The following is a 23,025-nucleotide window of genomic DNA, read 5'->3' on the forward strand; positions in this document are numbered from 1 at the left end:
TTTTTTTTTATATATTTACCGTTTTTATTTATTTATGCAAATATAAATATTTTTTTAATATTAGAGATTTGATTGTATATTTTTTGACGGTACATATGCTAATCAAATATTAGCATTATGCTGGAGTTGTTCTATCAGTTTAGGATTTTTTTGTTTCCAAATTAGATTATTTCTAGTTGTTTTTGTTTTGTCTATTTTGTTGACCGACTTGGTCACTCTTGGACCTTGTTTGGACACATTTTTATTTGATGAATAAATGGACATGGTCCAATGTTGATTAAAAAAAATAAAATATTAGCATTGTATATTATTCAATATATTCCACATTTTATTAACATGTATTATTATTTTGTAAATAATAAATATTAATAATTTACTACAAGTTTAATATAATAGTTAATAATTCATGTATTGTAATCTCTACATAACTAAATAATACCTACATAACTAATACCCATAATTAAACCCTGCGCATAACTAAACCCTGCATAACTAAACCTTGTATAACTAATACCTGCATAACTCTAACCAGTAACCAAACGGCCCCTAAAGGTTAGATTGGGGGTGTGCTATTACATAAGTTGAGCCCAACTCATTTTGGTTTATAAACTTTACGACAAAGCAATAATAATATAATGGGCCTAAAACATCTACTCAAAACCTCTAACTTTATGATGAAATTACACTTGTAAATCTTCTAGCTATTGTTACTTTCAAACTAGTAGATATGCCCAAATTGTAAATAATACTATAGTAATAATACTTATAGAGTGAGTTCCTATACAAAAAATGACTATACAAGGATTGACTAGAGCAGATAGATGGTTTTACATTTATGCTACACAACGCGAATCCAGAATAGTCATGCTCCAATGCGGAGATCAGACACCGCCACCTGGTGGAAAACAAAAAAAAACTAAATTGTAGTACTAATTACAAACACTTCTTAGTTCTATACAGGTAATTCATGTACACATTGAGGCTCCATGCAACTTGAAATTTTGTAGACAATTTGTGTCATGTTTGGTCTTGCTTCACAATTTTCAAGTAAAGATGAATTAGCCACATCAACCAAAACTCTTAACTGTTGTATATCTACATTACCATTGAGTTTTGGATCCAACATACCACTTAACACCTCAACATTCTCATTATTTTTCCTACATTCCTCAGTCCATTCAGCAAGCGTCATCGAGCCTTGTACTGACTTGAGCCCTGTAATGAGCTCGAGAAGTAACACTCCGAAGCTATAAACATCACTTTTTGGTGACACTAGTCCTGTGTTAAGGTAATATGTGTCAACATAACCGAGTGAACCTTTTACTTTAGTAGGTGTAGTCGCGCTTATAACATCATTGCCTAATTTGCATAGCCCGAAATCTGCAAGCTTGGCATGATCATCGTTGTTTAACAGAACGTTTGATGATTTAACGTCTCTGTGTATGACAGGAGGATCGGCTACTGAATGGAGATAGTCAAGAGCACGAGCAACATCTAACGCGATGTTTAGACGATTAGACCATGATAATGTACCAGAGGATTGGCCATGGTATGTGTGCATCCTCTCAAAGAGGCTTTTGTTAGGAACGTACTCCAAAAGTAGTAACTGTTCTCCTGCTTTAATTGATAAATGAAGCTGAATTTGAATCAGATATGAAGCATTATGCATCTATTACAACAACGTATCCAATGTAATCCCACTGGGGAGGGTAAAATATACGCAGACCTTACCTCTACCTTGAGAGGTAGAGAGGTTGTTTTCAATAGAGAAATAACAGAAGTGAATAAATCATGGCAAAATACAAAAGAAAGTATGACAAGACATCTGAAAAGAAAAAAAGAACATTAACTACAACATAATAGTGTGATAATCCATATGTAAAATGTATCAAAATGTCCTTTTAACCTTGTGGTCTTAAGTAGGTCATGTGGAAAGTTAGTATTGAAGAGTAGCCAAAAAAAAGTAAACGGGCATTCTTTTTTAAACGAACTTAAAAGGAAACTATAACAAAAAATTGAAACGGAGGGAGTAATGGTTGTATCAGTAAGAGAGCAGACAGAGGTCAAAACAAATTTACATGTACTTAGTCCGTTAAAAGGAACTACATAAAAGTGTGTTTTCTCTGACGGATTAAACTTTTAGACGAGACAGTGACACTTCAACATCTTGAACATATATTCATTTAGGAAATTGAAGTTGATTACCTTTATCCAAGCAAAATCCCATTAAACCAACCAAGTTAGGATGTGATATCCTAAGCAAGACAGAGACTTCATCCAAGAACATCTTTGTTTCTCCACCTCTTTCCTCCATAACACGCTTCACCGCGCCTAATCTTCCATCTCCAAACTCAGCAAGATAAACATATGAAGTTGCTCCAACACCAATCCTAATCTTGAAGTCTTTGGTTGCCATTTTCAATTCTTCTAGTGCATAAGTTCTTATAATAGTACCATTTGAATCAACACTAACTTGATTTTCTTCATCAGGTTTGGTTTTTGCAAGTTGCTTATTGCCTTCACAATCTAGATAAACTATCAATTTCTTTAAGATGATTAAGAGAATGATAACAAGAGCTATTGCACTAGCAATCCAATAACTTCTTGGATTGGATTTGGAGAATCCAAGGAATCCCATGTTGGGATTCACGTTCGATCAAGAACTATAGTACTTGAATTTAATCAATCATATAGACATGTACATTTGGTTCTTTCTTTTGTTTTTGCATTGTTATGCTTGGATGATAACAAAGATTCATGAATTTGGCAATATGTTGCATTGACAATGATAAAAGGGGTGAAAGCAACTTATTGTATTGTTTTATGCTTGTGATTGTGAATAAACATTTGCACAAGGGTCTATATTGACCTCTCAAAGACAAAGATTTGAAATGAAAACAACAAAGTAACATATTTTTTTAAAAGTTGTATTGAATATATGATTTCCCCCCTGTTTTATAGTGACTAGAAGATCCAAAAAAATGTAACATTTCAATCTACTATGTTTCTATCCCAAATTACTTGTTTTACACTTTGGTCTTTTTTGGGCGTAAGTTTATATTTTCGTATCATAATATTTCTTATTCCATGCGTTCTTAAAGAACTTATGCTCAGATAGACCTGAGTTTGATTTCTAGAGGCAAAAATAAAAGATCCGTCTATTTGAAGGACAACAATTAAAGACCAGTCATCAAAAGGGTCAATCATATAATTAAGTGTTTTTGTTTATATAATGATTAACTTATATTTACATACCGGGTACTTGAGAGTTGAGAATACACAAAAAAATTGTAACGAAACAGTTTCATATAAGTATGCTTTATCATGTATCTAGTTATTAAATTAAAATTAGACGTAGTTCTTTTTTGACAAATTCAAGAGGGCTTTCGATATATTTATAAGCCTAAAATATCTATGTACAATTACAATATTTCAACCTGTTATAACATAGTACTTGCTTTATTTTCCAGGTCACAATATAGACGACAATAACGATAACAACATATTCAATATAATTTCATTAGTGTAGTATATTGTGAATAGTGTATACATTCTTACTCTTATTTTGGAAATTGAAAAGTTTTCGATAGATCTTTCGCTCAAGTAAAAACATTATAAAACAATTCGATAAAAAAAAAAGAGAGTGAAAATACGAATCTAATTAAATTTTTATCAATAAGTATATAAGATCAAACGCAGTCATGTGACCACTGACATGTGTTAGTCATGGGTAACATGCAAAATATGTATATTTTTGGTAGCAGCTAATTACCACTAATTTCCTTTTTTATATTATTGCAAAGTATTCCTTTTCCTAAATGGATTTTCTCATTAATTACAAAATCACTCTTTACTTTTAGGTGAATGATAGTAATAATTTCTCAAGCTAGACTGTTTTTCATTACAGTACATTTTTAGGGTTGGCTTGTACATACATTTTTAGGGTTGGCTTGTACATACATTTTTAGGGTTGGCTTGTACATACATTTTTAGGGTTGGCTTGTACATACATTTTTAGGGTTGGCTTGTACATACATTTTTAGGGTTGGCTTGTACATACATTTTTAGGGTTGGCTTGTACATACATTTTTAGGGTTGGCTTGTACATACATTTTTAGGGTTGGCTTGTACATACATTTTTAGGGTTGGCTTGTACATACATTTTTAGGGTTGGCTTGTACATACATTTTTAGGGTTGGCTTGTACATACATTTTTAGGGTTGGCTTGTACATACATTTTTAGGGTTGGCTTGTACATACATTTTTAGGGTTGGCTTGTACATACATTTTTAGGGTTGGCTTGTACATACATTTTTAGGGTTGGCTTGTACATACATTTTTAGGGTTGGCTTGTACATACATTTTTAGGGTTGGCTTGTACATACATTTTTAGGGTTGGCTTGTACATACATTTTTAGGGTTGGCTTGTACATACATTTTTAGGGTTGGCTTGTACATACATTTTTAGGGTTGGCTTGGGCTAAGATAGGAAGAAAGTATTAAAAAATTTATTTTCCAATGTTTTCGTATCTGTATTTATATAAAATTAATAAATATATCTCACATATTTTCTTCATATACACTCTAATCATTAAATCATAAGGCAAATAAATTAAATTGAAAAGAATTTTTTTAAATTTTTTTTTCATCTGTGTTTGATACCCATATTAAAGTCCGACTAAATTAGAAAAGTAAAGCGGTCGTAGCAAGGGGAAAAGAGCATCTAATAATACAAGTCCTTTACTACTCTTCCAAAAGGATTAGATTACTATAATTTCATAGTTTCCTTCATTTATAACACACCAAATGGCTTTTGCTCTTTTACCTATGATAAATCTCATCAGAAAAGTCTCACCAGTACCACTAACCATTGGTTAGTTTTTCAAATAATTAATATTTTTTTACTTCTTAATTAATGTAATGTAATTTGAGTTGATTACAAAATTTAAGAAGCTTTTTTTGAAAAAAAAAACTTATGATCTAAAATATATCATAGAATTGTCATATTGATATTGATATGATTATTAATTATTTCATAAAATAATAATACACACATTTTAAAATTATATTACAACAATTAAATAGAAAAATACATCATTATCTTTTAAGTCCTTTCTCCTTTTCGGATTCTTATCCCGTGCCTCATCAGAGTTCAACTAAATTTGAATTCACATTGGGGCTCCAGAAAGTCTTACATTGGAGGTAAAACTCTCTCTAACAAAGATGATTTTCTATCCAAGAAGACTCAAATCAGAGACTTCACTAAATAGGAGGGGCACTGAAAAATCTTACATTGAAGGTAAAGTGCTCCTAACAAAGACAATTTCGTACCCAATGGACTCGAATTCTCTCTCTCCTCTCTTCTCTTATACATATACAAATACAAATTATACATATACAATTATATGACAGATAGGGGTGTACAAAATCGAACCAAATCGCAAACCGAGTCAAACCGGAAAAAAAACCCGATTAGTGGTTTGGTATTGGAAAAAAAAACCCGACTATATTTGGGTTGATTTGGTTTTAACTAAAAAAACAACCCGAGACCAAATCAACCCGACATTATATATGTAATTTTAAAATTTTATTTTATACATAAAAATATTTACTTTGCTATAATTTTAAAATATTTCTTATACTATTTCATAATTTTTATCTTTTAATATATTATTTCAAGTTTAAAACTTAGAATTCGGAATGGTCCAATAAAGATTATACTTCATAGATGTTGATACTAATAATAAAACTTAAATCAAAATCAAATTAATACTAATGCAAAAAGAAAATCATTTCAACTCTAAGAATGATAATAATATTGAATATTTGTTCTTTAGTTTTACATTGGTTTAGACAATTAAAATACATAATCTAATTTTAATTTTCCTTAAATATTTAGTATTGTAACTAATGCTTATTAAATTATAATAATTTTCATTATGACTTTGCAATATTTATTTTATATGATGATTTCATTATTATTTTTATTGAATATTTTAGTGTCATCAGTACTCATCTCATATTTTGTGTTATTTTCTTAAGAAACACCTTAGATAATTGTATTTTGATTGGACTAAAGAATATTTAGAGCACAAGTTAATTATATGTTTGTATGCAAACTTTACCGAAAAAATTCAAAAATCTGGAAAAATCTGAGGTTTATTAGTTTGGTTTGATTTATAAATTTAAAAATTCGACACAATGGATTGGTTTGGTATTTGAAAAATCCGAACCAACCCGAGATTGAAAAATCTGAAAAAATCCAAATTTTATTAGTTTGGTTTGGTTTATAAATTTAAAATTTTTACACAAATAGTTTGGTTTGATATTTGAAAAACCCGAACCAACTCGGTCATGTACACCCCTAATGACAGATATACAAATACAATTCGCCTCTCTCCACTCTCCTCTCTTCTCCCTCTAACATGTAGCTACAAATCGTAATTAACAAATTATAACTATGAATCCTAATTAAATTATTTTTAGTGGCTATTTGCAAAACTTTTCCCCATCCCGTATCGGAACCCACATTAGACTTAGACTAAATCTGAATTCGCGTCGAGGCTTCGAAAAGTTTCACATTAGAGGTAAAACGCTCCTCAACAAAGACTACTCTGTATCCAAAAAGACTCAAACCAGAAACCTCACTAAATCGGGGGGATTCGAGAAATCTCACATTGGAGATAAAGTGCACCATAACAAAGCTTATTTCGTATTCAAGGAAAATCAAACCCAAAACATAAAAACGAAAGATTAGTTACCACTCGAGTACAAATTTGTTTCTTTGTTTTGTAGCATGTGACTATCTGTCATAGACCGAAATATAGAAAAAGATGAGCACCGATCCAAATATTACTACTCCACTAGCAAGCAGCACGATTTCTACTTAATCCAATAATTCATTACTTATTTAATCAATCAAATTAATAATATTAATCTCTATTCACACAGATTCCGATTTCAGACAGCTTTGATGGCGGTTGACTTTTCGCCACCTTTGATGGCTGCTATACTACTAAATCACTAGTTCAAACTCCCACAAAATCCTCAAAAATATAGTTAATTCCTCTGTTTTCTCATCTGGGTTTTCAAGAATGGAATAGATTAGGAGGATTTAAGAGTGAAAAAAGATGGCTTGGGAGAACCCATTTAAGGAAATGGCGAATTCCAAGCCATTGTTCTTGACGATCTATGCTACTGTCTTGATCGGAATTGTATTCTCTTCGGTTTATGTATTTTCAGCTATTTACTCTTCTCCTAATTCCACCTTTTCCCTTTCCATGGCTCCTTCCACTTCTTCAGGTACCCATTTCTTATTTCGCTTTATGCTTTTTCTAAAAAGTTTTGATTTTTTCATATCCCAGTAGTGGTTCATTGACCATCAAGGGGAGCATGGGTCACGGGTAGAATCTTGTGTGTCCGGCCCTTCCTCGGATACTGTGTATAGCGGGAGGTTAATGCACCGGGCTGGCCCCTGTTTTTTTTCAGTAGTGGTTCATTGACTTTGTTAATTAACTGTTTTTTTCTCTTCAGAATGATTATTACAGTCTATTTTATAAGATTCTGAGGTTTATGGATATCTGCATTTGGGATTTTCTACAATACTTGTATGTTTATAGGGGTGTACTGGAGTGTACAACAACATACCCAGTATAATCCCGGCTCTGGCAGTATAGGATGTACGTAGACCTTACCTCTACCTTTGTTGGGTAGAGAAGCTGTTTCGGTTCAAAAGAAAGAAATGTACTGGAGTGTCTGAGAGAGAAAGAAGTTCGCATTTTTCCACTGACTTTTCAATCTAACAATGGGATTTAAGTAATTTGTTTATATACCTGTTATGTCTTGGAAAAAAAGAGTTTTCTTTTGTAGTTTCTCCTCAATTGTTCATCATTGATTGTTCAGAAACTTAGTTAACATTCAACGGGTTTAAATCTTATGAAATCACAAGATTAATTTCAAGGTCTGAAGTCTAGTTTGACTGGGTCGAATACAGTAAGAACCTGTTTAAGAGAGTTAGTTTGAGTCTTAAAGCCGTGAAATGGATAGTTCATGTTGTTAAGCAGCCTCAAAAGTTCAGAGAATGCCAGTTAAAGGATGGAAAATCAAAGATTTCTTTGCAGAGTTTTATGGCACACTGGAGTACATTCTCCTTCCCTGGTTTGTCTTCTTTGTATGAAGATAGTTAGAGAAGGTAGGATGTTGAAGAGAACTAGTCCTTTGAGGATTCCAATATCTTGAAGTGTGATAGCAAATTATTTGCATTTGTGGAGCGGAATATGAAGAAATAAAAAGGAATAACTGGATGCAATGTTGGATCGACAAATGGAATATCGTGACAATGTTTGTATTGGAAGGAGAACATGTTGTCTTGGATAGACTTTTGAATCCAAGCAGCATTTGGTGCTTAAATTTTAGTTTTGAGGAGACTGATTTATGTCACTCTTTCACAAAGAGTATGGTGGGTTGGTTCATTTTTTTCACCTATCTTATTTTGGATTTGGCTTTTTTGTCATACTAGTTGGACTTGGGCGTGAGCTGAGGTCGCATTCTGACTTATCAATTTGACTTTCAACACTTTTTGGTTCTTATAATGGGAGGGGGAGTGCAAGGAGAGAGAAAGTAACTGATTTATTTCCCCTAGGTGAAGTATTGATGATTACTTGTGGTTTTTGGTATGTCCGGAAGGGAAGATGAGTAATATACATCCTCCTTTCTTTTAGCTCTGGACAGATTGTAGAAGCTGAGGTGGAAGGGTACTCAACCTTCTTACTTTTACTTCCTTAGAATAGGAGGAAGTGACCTGCACCTGCTACTTTTACTTCCATTCCCCAGCTCTTTTACTTTCTTAGCTATGGAGGAAGTGACCTGCACCTGCTACTTCTACTTCCATTCCCCAACTCTTCCTCCTTTTCACCCTAACCAAATATGGCTTTGCCGATGGTTTTTATTAGTTTCCAAGTACTAAATTTTTATTGTATAAATGATACATGAGCTCTTGGATACAGACTTACGAAATCATTCATTTGGAACTCTTACGAGATGCATGCACGGAGAGAGTTACCAACAATGGATTTCAAATTTTGTATATACATTTGGAGCCTATTGGTTTGACTAATATTTTTGTTTACCCCTCCCAGGAGCTCCCACCCCTTTTTTCTCCCTTGGTGACTCAAACCCACAACCTAAGGGTTGGAGGTGAGGGGTGCTTACCATCCGAGCAACTCCCTCTTGTACTTTATAGTGGTTTGGCTTGCTTTGAATTGCAGTTCTCTAGCGCTGATTGTTGTCCAGCTATCATCTGCATCTTTACAAAGGTGCTAGAATGCTTGCTTATTTGATTAATTTTGAAGTATATTCTTAGAGTTTATAGGACCGGTTACCTCCAGTCATGACTGAGGTTTCTGGAGAATCATTCTCTCCAGAAGCCAACAAGAGATAAAGAGCACCTCAAATGCCTAAATTCTGCTGTTGTCTTCAATTTACCTTCTGTCAACATTTGTGTATTTCGTCTGTGTAGATATGTTTAAAACGATTTTAATCTATATTTCCTTCTTCTTCCTTTCCTTTGCCTATTTTTAGTTCTTTATACTGTGCACAAGAAAATCAAAGCAATGCATTTCTGTTGCAGATGTAAAAGCAGAACCTTCAGTTCAAGCATCAAACTTTTCTCATCGACAAGTAGATGATGCTTCAATACCAGTGAAACCCCAGCATCAAAGCAAATTATTGAAGCCAATTTGGAAAGTTCCCCCTGCGGGTTCAAAGATGCTAGATTTAGAAACTTTTAAATTATCAAAAGAACTGGTGCAGGAAAGAGTTACAGACAATATTGTAGTTGTGACCTTTGGTAACTATGCTTTCATGGATTTTATCTTGACGTGGGTTAAACATTTGACAGATATGGGTGTTGAGAACCTTCTAGTCGGTAAGTGATACATATATTTGTCTTTTACTAAGTTTTGTTTTTGTTGGCATAGAGGGTAATATTTGTTTATTTGAATACTGAAAAGACCACGAAGTTTGAAATTGTCAGGTGCAATGGACACAAAGCTATTAGAGGCGCTTTATTGGAAAGGAGTGCCAGTTTTTGATATGGGTAGCCATATGAGCACTGTAGATGTTGGATGGGGCTCACCAACATTTCACAAAATGGGGAGAGAGAAAGTTGTACTCATAGATTCTATCTTACCTTATGGCTTTGAACTCCTAATGTGTGATACCGATATGGTGTGGTTAAAGGTATGATTTGTCTATCTATTCCTCGTCTTTTGAACCAGCTGATCTTTTAGAATTTCTGGTGATTGATAACAAATTTAAGATTCTTTATGACTGGGTCATTGGTGTGGTTAAAGGTAATGCTTTTCTTATCTACTAACCCGTCTTTCGGAAACTAGCTGATATTTCTGGATTATTGAAACTGTGGGTCTTATTATGAGTTGTTAATTGGTTAAGTTGATGGTGTTAGTACTTCAGTTTGGAGATTTCAAGGTAGGTGAATGAAAGAGAGAATATTTTTGGGTTCAAAATGACAGGATTTCATTCTTTGACTTGTCTTGCAAAGACCACGAGTGGGAGAAGAAGCAAAAAAAGAAGTAAAAGAGTTGATCTGAATGTCATTAGGTGAAACATGAACATCACATTGCCTCAGGCACTATATGAAATCAAGATGAAGACCTAATATTCATGAAGATCAACTGATAATACTCTACCATAATATATCAATGAAAGAAATAAAATCTCCACCATTTAATTGGATCAGAACACGGATACTTTTGAATGTACCACCTTTTCATTATTGTATGAAGATTGGAGCAGACCAGTTCGAAAGAACTCATCCGTATTTTAGTTGTAAGTATATTAACCCTCCAGATGAAGTAGGACTATATAAAACATTGAACACTGCAAAGCTTTGTAAATGTGAACAAATTATCTCTATCATCTAGTGGATTCATAACTTGGTAAAGTTAGGCTAGATCAGACTAGCTGCAATAGGAACAGCTGCTGATGCAGGAGGCATGCACAAGAAAAAGCGAATATCTTGTCTTGGCTGTTTCTATATGAATATAGAATTGTATGCAAATATATTGATTCTTTGCTTGTTAGTGCTTTATTGGTGGCATGTCTAGCACTTCTCCCGTTAACATGTGTGAGAAATATAGGAAAAGAATATTATTGAATTGTTGTTGTTTACATTATTACATTGAGACCCTATTTATAGACCCTAGAATACAATTCTTTACCAAGTAGGATACTATTTAGTATTCCTATTTCTATTTCTATTTCTATTACTATTCCTATTCTAATAGAATTGTATATACCTATTTCTATTCTAATAGGATTGTATAAACCTATTCCTATTCTAATGGGATTGTATAAACCTATTCCTATTCTAACATAAGTAAACATATACAATTGTTTTCGGTGTTAAGCATAGAGTTTTCCTTGTTCACAGAAACTCTATTGCTCCTTCCCTTCCAAATGACCCACCAATCACAAGTTCGGTCATTGATAACGAAGTTCCAAATACATGAACTTTTTTGGCTTTGATTGCTTATTAAGCCTTATCTCTCCCTCCCCCAACCCACCCCCCAAGTAGGATACTATTTAGTATTCCTATTTCTATTTCTATTTCTATTACTATTCCTATTCTAATAGAATTGTATATACCTATTTCTATTCTAATAGGATTGTATAAACCTATTCATATTCTAATGGGATTGTATAAATCTATTCCTATTCTAACATGGATGCTGGTGTAATGTGGTGTCAGGGGATAGTTTGGAGTTTCTGGGTCCATGTACCAGAACCTTTATTAACTGTGGAATTTAACTTTGTCTACTACTTATCCTTAAAGATGTTAATGTCTTCTTTATTTTTTTCGTTCACTAATTTCTGAAGTGTTCTCCTATTGCTGCATCCTTTCATATTTTCTTGCTGTTAAGTTGTTGACTGCATAGTCACTATCTATCTCTAGGTGCTTTAGGGAATTCTTGTTTCACGTTCTTTTTCTTTTTATATTTTGTGTTCTTTTGGTAAGTGTAATTCTTGTGTTGCTTTATCTTCATCTTGCTAATTCTAATGCCAAATTCTGCATGCTATGTTCAACGAACAGAACCCTCTTCCTTATATAGCACGTTTCCCTGAAGCAGATGTATTGACCTCTACCGATCAAGTTGTACCAACAGTTACCGATGACAGATTGGACCTGTGGCAACAAGGTAATACTTTTATGGAAACAAAGCTTTTCACAGTTTGAATCACCATCTAACTTCAGATTATTCTTTTGTCATCCTTTAATATCAGTAGCTTCTATATTTGTTATATAGGAGGTAAGGTTTGTACCAAGAAGTCGCTCTTGGCTTAGTTAGATTTTAGGTTTAATGGAACTCGCTTATCACGTGGGTTTTACTTGTGGTGGAGAACTGCTGTGTTCTATTCTTGTCTTAGATGTGATCTTACTTAATGTCCAGACCTTCTTCTCTTCACTGCTATTACATTTGAATGAAATCTGAAGCACTTTAAAACAGATTATTAGTATTTGATTCATATCTTATTAGTTGTGAAAGATAAGTGTTTGAGTGCGAGTGACATTGCATTCAATACTGTTCGCTGGCTAAATGAGCAGCAGCATGCTTCCTTTTTAATAATTTTTGTGGAAGATGTTGCTTTTACTTTTGATATCCAGTGAAATTCATTGTCCTATTCATTAAGTGATAGGGTGTTTACAGGTACTTGGTCTTGCTGAGTGCAAATAGTCACTTTAAATCTTAAAGGGTTCTGACTTCTGTTGATCTCTAAGGCTCCACTGTGAAACTTTGACATGTCTTATGCTCCACTTTATTCATCACATCTTATAAGGCTCCACTGTGAATCTATGACATGTCTTATGCTCCACTTTATCCATCACAACAGACTCATAATGATCAAAATGCACAAGAAATTATAGTTGCCTGAGATGCTTAGATTAATTTGCTTGTTTTCAAGTTGTGGCTTTGAGATTCTAGAAAAGTACTATCATGTGTATTTGGATGGAATTATGTGCAGCCATCTTTAAATTCAACGACATACCAAGATTATAGTTCTAAGATGGTTCCCTAAATCTTGAAGGTGAAGGCTATAAGCTTTAATGGGCTTAGAGAAATTTGTTAAGGACATGGAGAGATGCATACCCTTGGTGTCAATCTTGATTTTTGTCTACACATTTAAGGAAGGACTACATTTTCTCTTTAAGCATTTTTTGGGAGGTCTTGTCGTCCTCCTACTTTATGCTCTCTCTTTGTCTTTCTTCTATCCTGTGAATTTATTTATTTGTCTGTGGGGAAGTCTACTGATGGGCTGAGCCATATGCGTGGAAGTTAGAGAATTGTACTCCTTTCTAATAAATATTAGAGAATCAAACTCCTACGCGAAAAATCTTAGTATGATTAAGATCAGGTGTTAACTGATCTCTGCAGTTTGCAGATCCGTCACTTCTCCTGAGCACATCATAGTTACTGTTATAGTTGATGGGTCATTAAATTGTCATTAGTTGTTTATATATGTGTAGTTTGCGGACCTATTGGTTTTCCCTTATTCGTTGAGCATTAGGACGTCTTCATCAGTCATTTTGTTAAATAAGAACTTTATCTCTTCCTTGCATAGTTGGCGCTGCTTATAATATTGGAATCTTCCATTGGCGGGCTACTGAGTCCGCAAAGAAACTGGCCAGAGAATGGAAAGAAATGATTTTAGCTGACGACAAGATATGGGATCAGAATGGTTTCAATGAACTTGTGCACAGACAGTTGGGACCTTCTGTTGATGATGACAGTGGGCTCGTCTATGCTTATGATGGAAATCTCAAACTTGGTCTTCTCCCGGCAAGTATTTTTTGCAGTGGGCATACCTATTTCGTCCAGGTAATTCCTCATTTTGGAGGTTTTGTTTCTTTTCTCAACTTTTACCATCCTGATATCAAATTCCTGTTACTTGCTTGGTGAAAATGTTAATCTTACTTAATTTATCTCTGAACTAGCTAGATTACTCCTAAGCTTGCACTGTAGTCACTGCAGAATGTTTTCTTATGCCCCTTTTGCTGTTGCAGTCTATGTTTCAACATCTAAGACTGGAGGCTTATGCTGTACATACAACATTCCAATATGCTGGAACGGAAGGAAAGCGTCACCGATTACGTGAAGGCATGGTGTTCTATGATCCACCTGAATACTATAATCCACCAGGTTTCTCCTGCTTTACCCTTATTAGCATTTTATTCTCCTTTTATTATAAATAAAATAATATGTTTTCACTACTGGGTCAGCATTCACATTTTTATTCCTTTCTAGCTTGCAAGTTGCAAGTCTCCCTCGGATATCTTTGTTTTGCTTTTGCATCTTCTATGCCTGCTCATTGGACCTTCTAACTATTGTAACTTGAAGAAAAAGTGAAGTGGTCTTTTTCCCACCTGGCCTCCATAAATCCTGTACGGATCCAACAACCACTTCAAGATGATGGAAGTTGTCAAAAATCATGAACCAACATAACTTTTTAGATTTTATCTGTCAGGACAGCTGCAGTCATATCTCTTATACAACTATACCTCAATCCCAAGCAAGTTGTGGTCGGCTATGAATCCTCAGTTACCATGCTGCTCAATTAAGTTTATCTTAGACCCATATTATACTTTTTCAACTTTAGTAAAATACAACATATTTTGATCGACATAAGCATTACTTCTTTTTATTTGTATGCAATATATGGTCAAGAATCAGGATTTTATTGCCTTAGAAAGTCATACACTTTTCAATCTCAAAAATAAAGCTTGGACAAGTGAATTTCCATACAAATGTTACCCCTTAATGCTGAAAGGAATAATTGTGTCTTAAATTGTATTTAAATAGATGTCTAGATCAAGATCAGACTTTATCGGAAATATATCCTGCTTTGTAATAAATTTTACTAACAACAAATTTGGTGTAATTATTCCTTTTTTTTTTGGAAATAAACAAGTATAGTTTGGTGTGTGTTAATTAATCCTTCGTGCAGGAGGGCTTTTGACTTTTAAGCCGTCAATCCCCAAGAACTTGTTACTGGATGGAGAGCATTCCATAGATACACACTTCACTCTTGTTAATTATCAGGTAAGCAACAACCAACACTGTTGTACTGTTTTATTTATTATTTTACGGACTTGCTTGCATTTCTTAAGTATACTTATTGGATTATTGTTCCTTAGATGAAACAAATAAGGACTGCGCTTGCTGTTGCTTCAGTGCTGAATCGTACCTTGGTGAGATACTACCCTGATCATTTGCTTTTATCTTACATGCTTCATATATTTTGTGAACTCTGCATCTCCACCATGTATAGTGAGCTATAAGATGAGAAGATAAAAGATTATCTTTTATATGGATACTTCACACTATAAATTACAATATGTTAGCAACACTTCCTGCTCTTATGTGTAATAAGCATGGCAGAATCATATTTGAATTTTTAGATTCATTTTGATAAGATCCGGAGTCCTTGTTCCTTTAACCATGTAAGCTGGTGAATTACCTTATCTTTCATTGTTACCCCAAAAAAGTACACTGTGATTTATGTTGTTCTTTGTGATTTTAGGTAATGCCGCCACTATGGTGCAGGTTGGATAGGTTGTGGTTTGGACATCCTGGTATTCTGCCGGGTTCTTTGACAAGGCAACCTTTTGTTTGTCCTCTAGATCATGTTTTTGAGGTACGTATTTCATTTTTTAAAGCGTTAATATTTGGATGTACTCACCCCATGAAACGAAATAACTGACACGAGAAACTGTTCTATACGATTGTCAATGAATTAATTTTGCATTCTTTTTTATGTGTGGGATCACTCTGAGATGTGAATGTGGAGTTTCTGGAGTTTTAATACCCGTGTCTTGATAATGTACTCAGTTTCTCTCTAGGACTATTTAAGTTTCTATTGGTTCAATTTTATGGATACTGTAAAATAGTTTTGTCAGAGATTAGCAAATTATATCTTCTTTGACCAATATTTAGAATCTGCCAAATTACTAAGGGGTCGTTTGGTAGAGTATTAGCAAAAATAGTGCATGTATTAACTCTGTGTATTAGTAATACCTTGTTTGGTACTCTTTTTCATGCTATGTATAACTAATACTTGCATTAGTTATACACTCTATTGTGTGTTAAAATATGTATTACTAATACCATAGATTTCTAGGTATTAGTAATGCAAGGGGTTTTAATGCATGCATTAACATGGTTAAAGGCTCAATTACCCCTCAAAATCTTTTTTACATCTTTTCCACCATAATTGTGAAGGGTATCTTTGTAAATAAATATTTTTATGCAATGCATACTATTTTTATACACCAAACCAACAATGCATAAGAAATAATCTATGTATTATTATTTATTAATGCAAGCATTACTAATACACTTTACTTAACATTATTCTTACACACATTACCAAACGACTCCTAAAGGTTAATGAAGGTTCATTGTGTTCTTATAACTCAGTTGCTCTTTGGAGTGCACTTATTTACATTCTAGTTCACTGTTCAGAAGTTATCAGATGACCTCAATGATGAGACTGATGAAATCTCGCTGCTGGGTCAGTCTTGTCGTAGGTTCATTTAAGGAATGCCTAAGCCTTGAAGCTCTGAAAATCTCAGGGGAGGTGCTTCGCCTCGCTTAAGCTGCACTTTAGTGTAGGCAAGGCACTAACATGTGCCTCAGTGCACTTGAATAATATCTTGAATTGAGCACTACTAAACATTGTTAAGGAAAACATTATGAACGAATCTGTTACTTCTTTTCTTGCTTCATATACATTTTCTTCATTGCGTCTCTTTTTTCTAAAGCCCATACTTTCAACTGCGCTTTGTGCTTAAAGTCCTAATGGATTTGGAGTGCTTTTTATAGTGTTTCGCCTTTGACAACACTGCTGCTAGTTGGAGTTTCTCACCCTGATTTTCTATTTGTACAGATTAATGTGATGTTGAAGGAAATGGCAAATGAGGAATTTGGACCTGGGATCAATATTAGGGAGTACTCACTATTTGAAAATCCATCAATGCCGCAAGAGGTGTTCCATTAGTTTCATACCTTCTTTACATAAAAGCGTGCATCATACAATTCACAGATTAATACTCTCCTATTATTCTTTCAGGTTAAAAAGTCATGGCTTGATGTACATCTCTGCCAAGAAGGGTCACCGGGCTGTCAGGTTAATAGTACAAGTCAAAGCGGGGTTCTCAAACTTCCCAAACATAGTACAGAAGAAACGGTAATTCTGATTTTTCTCTTCCCTTTAATCTTTGACCAGACAAGCTCCATGGTTGCAAAATCAAGTACTATATAAATGAAACATGCTTACTGGAGTATAACAAGAGTAAAAGCTGAAGTTTGGAGAGCGAGAATAGTAACAGCCATGAATTTCATCTGGTTCGGTGATTGCCAGCTTAGCCTACCTTAGCGAATGATTCAATTCTCACCTAGAATTTCTATCTCATTTCTTTTACTTTCATCCCCCTCTAGACCCACATTCATTTTTACCCAAGAAATAAAATTTGGAGGGGTGAGAGCGGTGTTGGACATAAAGGGTAGAAACAGCAACACAATGCTATCGTCTTCTAAATCTTTGAGCTTTAATGAACTCATTGTCTTCAAATAAAAAGACGGTTCACTTACTTGGTTTATTTATAAACAGTTGAAGACGGCATTCTCCAAGTTTAAGGATGTGAAAGTAATCCAGTTCTCATCAATGCAAGATGCCTTTGATCGTTTTACGGACAAGGTAATATCCCCTCAGTCTACTCCCCCTTCCTGCAATTCTCTCCCTCTCATTTGTTCTCTATGTATAGTTTTCCATGAACTAAAATGGAGAATAACATGTACTCAATTTGTATCAGACAAGGGAAGAACAATTCAGGAATCGTGTCAAGAGGTATGTAGGCATTTGGTGTTGCGTGGAGACTGGCACACCAGGTCACATATACTATGATATGTATTGGGATGAGAAACCTGGCTGGAAAGCAGCTCCTCCCAACTCTACAAAAGATGATCATCCGCCTTGGTGAGGCCTTGGACTCCATTACCCTCAGAGAAGTGTGAAAAGAAATGCTCTATAACACCTTGCAATTCAAGAGGGATGTACCATTGTTTCATAGAGAAATGTACTTTTGAATCTATAGAGTTGGTATGAAGGATTAGTCCTTCATTAGGATAGAACATATGTGCTTTTTTTATGTACAAGCAAAAAATTTTGATTGTTCCAACATTAGAAAAGTACAAAATAATGAAGTGTATAATTTTGATTTGAGTAAAGATGGCAGCTAACCAAATGGTTATCATTAGTGCAGTATGCAGAGGGGTTGAAAGTTGAAACTAATCAACTGTTCAAAACCTTCATTTTCTATTTTTCCTGAAGAACAATGTTAGCATATTTCTATGAAAGAATTATATTCATAAATGATTAAAATGGAAAAGGGTCACTCATTTATAGAAAGTCACTTAATAAAATCTGTTTTTTTATACCTCTCCTTAGAAGCTCCCACACTTTATTTTCTCTCTTGGTGACTCGAACTCACAACCTAAGGGTTAGAGGTGAGGGGTGCTTACCTCCGAGCAACTCCCTCTTGTACTCTATCGTAGTTTGGTTTGTGATTCTCTAGTGCTGATTGTTGTCCAGTAATCATCCACATTTTTACAACAGTGCTAGGATGCTTTACCTTTATTAGCATTCTATTTTTTTCTTACTTTAAAAATACATTATATTTTCACTATGAGTCAGCATTCTTACGATTCAGGAATCATGTCAAGAGTTATGCAGGCATGTGGTGTTGCTTGGACCATTAGGTACTATGATATGTATTGGGATGAGAAACCTGGCTGGAAAGCAGCACCTCCCAACTCTACAGAAGACTATCATATGCCCTGAGACAAGTGTTAAAAGAAAGGCTGAATCCATCGATGGCTCCTTAAAGTTGACACCAGTTTTCACTTAGACATCTGAGTGTTAAAAGAAATGCTACTCCAGTGTCTCTATAACACCTTGCAATTCAAGAGGGATGTACCATTTTGTTTCATAGAGAAATGAACTTGACTTACTTTCTCACCCACAAAATATCAAAATGATAGTACAAAGATCTCTCATATCTTATGCTTTATATTTTTCATATGTAATTATAAATTTATCTTTAAAAAGAGATAAAATTAAAATTATAAAATAGCAAGACAAAAATTAGTTCTACCCCAAAAAATATATTCTTTGATTAAATTTTTCACGCTATTGATGAAGATTCAATTCGTAATTCTCTTCCCCTTACCCCCAAAATCACATTTCCCATTTTATGTTTCCGTTTCTAATTCTCAGTCACTCACATAGTGTCACGATTAGAGTATCTCCGAAAAGAAAGGGTCACACACTTCACATAGGCATTTCCGTTTAATCTACACCGTCCACGTAACAACTTTTCACTACATGTCATCATCTTAACACACTCTAATTTACCACTACTCCTTAACCCCTGTCACTTTAGCGTAACTAACCCTCGAGTTGGAAGTGACGGATGCTTATCATTCGAGCAACTCTCTCTTGTCCCCTAGATATATATAGCGTGTAGACTTCTAGCACTTTTGTTATTTAGTGAGTGTTTACTCCAAATCAATAAAACATATGACATGTGTTTCAAAGCTATTCAAGGTGAATGCATAATCTCATATAACACTGATCCTTTTCACTTTCAAAAATGTGTTAGAGAAACTGAAATGGGCATAACATGAAAAAGCTGTCCAAATATGGATATAAAGCTCTTTTCTTTTGCCCATCACTGTCCAACAAAATCTCTCAACATGTACCACCTTTGCACCTCTCCTCTCATACCCTTTTCCCCAAAGATAACTTCTTTATTACATATGGGAAAGCTCAAGTTTGTGCTTACACTTCCCCTGCCACCCACCAACTGTTTGATAAAATGTCACAAAGAAGAATTCAAGATTCCAATAAAAGCAAAGGGGATGAAATATTTGAACTTGTTAACATGGTTAAAGAAAATCCTGATATCTTAAGTGCTTCACAAGTACATGGCTTAGTGCTTAAAGTAGGCATGCTTGCTCATTTGCCCACTGTTACTACATTCCTCATTATCTACTCAAGAGCCAAGAATTTAAGCTCTTCATTGACCCTTTTTGCTGAAATTATCAATAAAGATATAGTTACCTGGAATGCTATCATGACAGCATGTATAGAGAACAATTTTTTTGGATTTGCAGTGAATATCTTTGCTGAAATGGTGAATGAAGGAAAGCAGTTCGATTCTGCCACGCTTGTTATTGTCATTTCTGCATTATCCAACACGAGAGATTTGAGAAAGGGATTGGTTGTTCATTGTTTAGGTATGAAAATGGGAATGCTTTCGGATTTGATTTTGGGAAATGCTCTGATTGATTTTTATGCAAAATGTAGTCATTTGAGCTCATCGGAGTGTGTATTTCTCGAAATAAAATGTAAAGATGTCGTTTCCTGGAATTCAGTTATTAGTGGTTGTCTTTATAATGGTCATCCTGAGAAGTCTTTGTTATACTTCAAGCAGATGGCTGCTTTGGAAAAAGGTGCTGATAGTGTGAGTCTCTCTTGTGCTATTGCTGCTTCTGCATGTTTAGATGAGTTTGGTTGTGGTCAGGCTATTCATGGATGGGGTATAAAGCTAGGATATGAGGAGAGGTGCCACCTTTCAGTGGCAAATTCCCTCATTTCATTGTATTCCCAATCTGGGGACACTGATGCTGCTGAATATATCTTTAATAAAATGGAGTATACGGATATAATAACATGGAATTCAATGATAAGTGGATTCGCTTTGAATGGAAAAATTACTGATGCATTTGATGCTCTTCATGAAATGCAGTTCATAAGGACCATAGAACTGGATGCTGTGACATTAATTTCCATTATTCCGCTAGTTGCAGAATTCATGCTATTGAGAGACGGGAAAGCTATGCATGCCTTTACCATGCGAAGAGATATGGGAGCAGAACTCTCGATGATGAATGCTCTCATGGATATGTATTTTAACTGCGGAAGGGTCAAGGACGCTGAGCAGCTTTTCTTAAATATGCCAAAGAAAGATATAGTTTCATGGAATACCATAATCTCTGGGTATTCCCAGAATAGCTGGTGTAGAGAAGCTCAGTCATTGCTTAAGAAGTTCCACAGTGGGAACTCAGAATGCAGCCTGTCGACTCTCTTGGGAATTCTTCCTGCTTGTGACTCCCCCAACTTGATTCAATTTGGAAAGTTGATCCACTCGTGGGAGGTGAAGTTGGGATTTGTAAATAATACCATCTTAGTAAATTCGTTGATGTACATGTATATTTGTTGCGGTGATCTAGTAGCTTCTTTCAAATTACTGGAGGAGATAGCTTATACTGCTGATGTGGATAGCTGGAATACTGTGATTTCGGGATGCACACAGAATGGCCACTTCTGGGAAGCTTTAAATGCTTTCAAGTTAATGAGACTCAAATCAAACATCATCCATGATACTATTACTCTAGTCAATATCATACCAGCCTTTGGAAATCTTGAATTGACATGTGAAGGAAAGTCAATTCATGCCCTAGCTTTAAAGACCTCAGCTGGTCAAGATATTCGTGTGCAGAATGCTCTCACTACTATGTATGGAAAATTGAGTGACATGGAAAGTGCAACATCAGTGTTTGAACTTTGCTTATATCATAACTTATGCTCTTGGAACTGCATGATATCTGCTTTAGCTCAGAACAAAAATTCTAAAGAAGCAATAGAATTTTTCCGTTTGCTTGAGTTTGAACCAGAGGAGATCACCATGGCTACCATTCTTTCAGCTTGTCGGCAACTTGGAATTATTAGACATGGCAAACAGATCCATGCACACCTCATCCGATCTGGTTTTTACATAAATGCTTTTGTATCAGCTGCTCTTGTGGATATGTATAGCAGTTGTGGCAGGTTAGACATTGCTCATCAGGTATTCCAGAGTTCAGCAGAGAGATCTATTGCAGCTTGGAATTCAATGATTTCTGCATATGGTTTCCACAGCAATGGTCAGAAAGCAATTGACATCTTTCATGAGATGATTGATTCGGGACTTACTCCGTCTAAAGTCACATTTATCAACTTATTAACAGCTTGCAGCCATACAGGGCTTGTTGACCAAGGCTTCTGGTATTACAATCATATGCTTGATGAGTTTGGAGTTCAACATTCGACAGAGCATCATGTCTGCGTGGTTGATATGTTAGGCCGATCAGGGAGGCTGCACGAGGCATATAATTTTATAAAAGAGCTTCCAAGCCCACCTGATCCAGGAATCTGGGGTGCTTTACTCAGTGCTTGCAATTATCATGGCGATCTTCAATTAGGGAAAGAAGTAGCAAGTATACTGTTTTCGTTGGAACCTGAGAATGTCGGATATCATCTTGCATTATCCAACATATATGTTGCTACTGGAAGCTGGAAGGAAGCTGGAGAGTTGAGGGACATTGTTCATATAAAAGGGTTAAAGAAATCTGCTGCTTATAGTATTATTGATCTTGGCTCCAGCTGAAACATCATGAAGGAAACCTCGTGGTTTAGTGGAGCAAAACAGCTAACAGAGCATTTTGTTGAGTGTCTAGAAGAAACTATCCAGCTTCTATTGGCCTTTGTTGCTGGTAGAACCTGAGGTTCTTTTTCTTTTTTTTCACCCCTCGTAGGTGCTCCCACCTTTTTGCTCCTTTGGTTACTTGAACCCATAACCCTAAAGTCGGAGATGGAGGGTGCACCTACGAGGGGTAAAAAAATTTTTCTCTTGATCCTTAACTATGCTTAATGTTGAAATCATTAATGATTGGCAAATCAGTAGATCCATTTGCAATCCTTTGGAGTTATTATCTGAATGTTATGTATTTCAAATACTTCGCGTGATGCCTAAAGAGAATACATCTTTTGCACCCTCAACTTGATCCTTGAATCTACTTGCACTAACATAAATCTCAAGATATATAAGAACATTGAAGAAATGCA

The 23,025-nt window shown here is 34.9% G+C and overlaps 3 protein-coding genes across 4 annotated transcripts; 2 read left to right on the top strand and 1 right to left on the bottom strand.

Moving 5' to 3' along the window:
* Positions 1 to 952: 952 nt before the first annotated feature.
* LOC102584786 (probable receptor-like protein kinase At1g49730) lies at positions 953 to 2,638 on the bottom strand. The gene is made up of 2 exons (XM_006359911.1): positions 2,206 to 2,638; positions 953 to 1,614 (listed from the first exon to the last, which is right to left on the bottom strand). Exons 1-2 carry the CDS (start codon positions 2,636 to 2,638, stop codon positions 953 to 955), a joined length of 1,095 nt encoding a protein of 364 aa, XP_006359973.1.
* A 4,251-nt stretch (positions 2,639 to 6,889) lies between these two features.
* Positions 6,890 to 18,933, top strand: LOC102605574 (arabinosyltransferase XEG113). Of its 2 annotated transcripts, XM_006359892.2 has the most exons (14): positions 6,890 to 7,302; positions 9,629 to 9,925; positions 10,034 to 10,239; positions 12,113 to 12,218; positions 13,642 to 13,898; positions 14,084 to 14,219; positions 15,025 to 15,119; positions 15,215 to 15,268; positions 15,601 to 15,714; positions 16,966 to 17,064; positions 17,149 to 17,265; positions 17,689 to 17,775; positions 17,891 to 17,985; positions 18,849 to 18,933. In XM_006359892.2, the coding sequence occupies exons 1-14, from the start codon at positions 7,131 to 7,133 to the stop codon at positions 18,916 to 18,918; spliced, it is 1,905 nt and encodes a 634-aa protein (XP_006359954.1). In that variant the 5' UTR covers positions 6,890 to 7,130; the 3' UTR covers positions 18,919 to 18,933. The 2 variants fall into 2 exon arrangements, with proteins under 2 accessions (XP_006359954.1, XP_006359953.1); XM_006359891.2 differs by lacking the exon at positions 18,849 to 18,933 and having other exon boundaries at positions 6,892 to 7,302; positions 17,891 to 18,334.
* Positions 18,934 to 19,759: 826 nt separating this feature from the next.
* LOC107063138 (pentatricopeptide repeat-containing protein At4g19220, mitochondrial) lies at positions 19,760 to 22,567 on the top strand. Its single transcript, XM_015314600.1, has one exon. It carries the CDS (start codon positions 19,760 to 19,762, stop codon positions 22,565 to 22,567), a length of 2,808 nt encoding a protein of 935 aa, XP_015170086.1.
* Positions 22,568 to 23,025: the final 458 nt, after the last annotated feature.

The sequence above is a fragment of the Solanum tuberosum genome, unplaced genomic scaffold (assembly GCF_000226075.1).
Source record: "Solanum tuberosum cultivar DM 1-3 516 R44 unplaced genomic scaffold, SolTub_3.0 scf00303, whole genome shotgun sequence".
In the NCBI taxonomy this organism is placed as follows: Eukaryota; Viridiplantae; Streptophyta; class Magnoliopsida; order Solanales; family Solanaceae; genus Solanum; species Solanum tuberosum.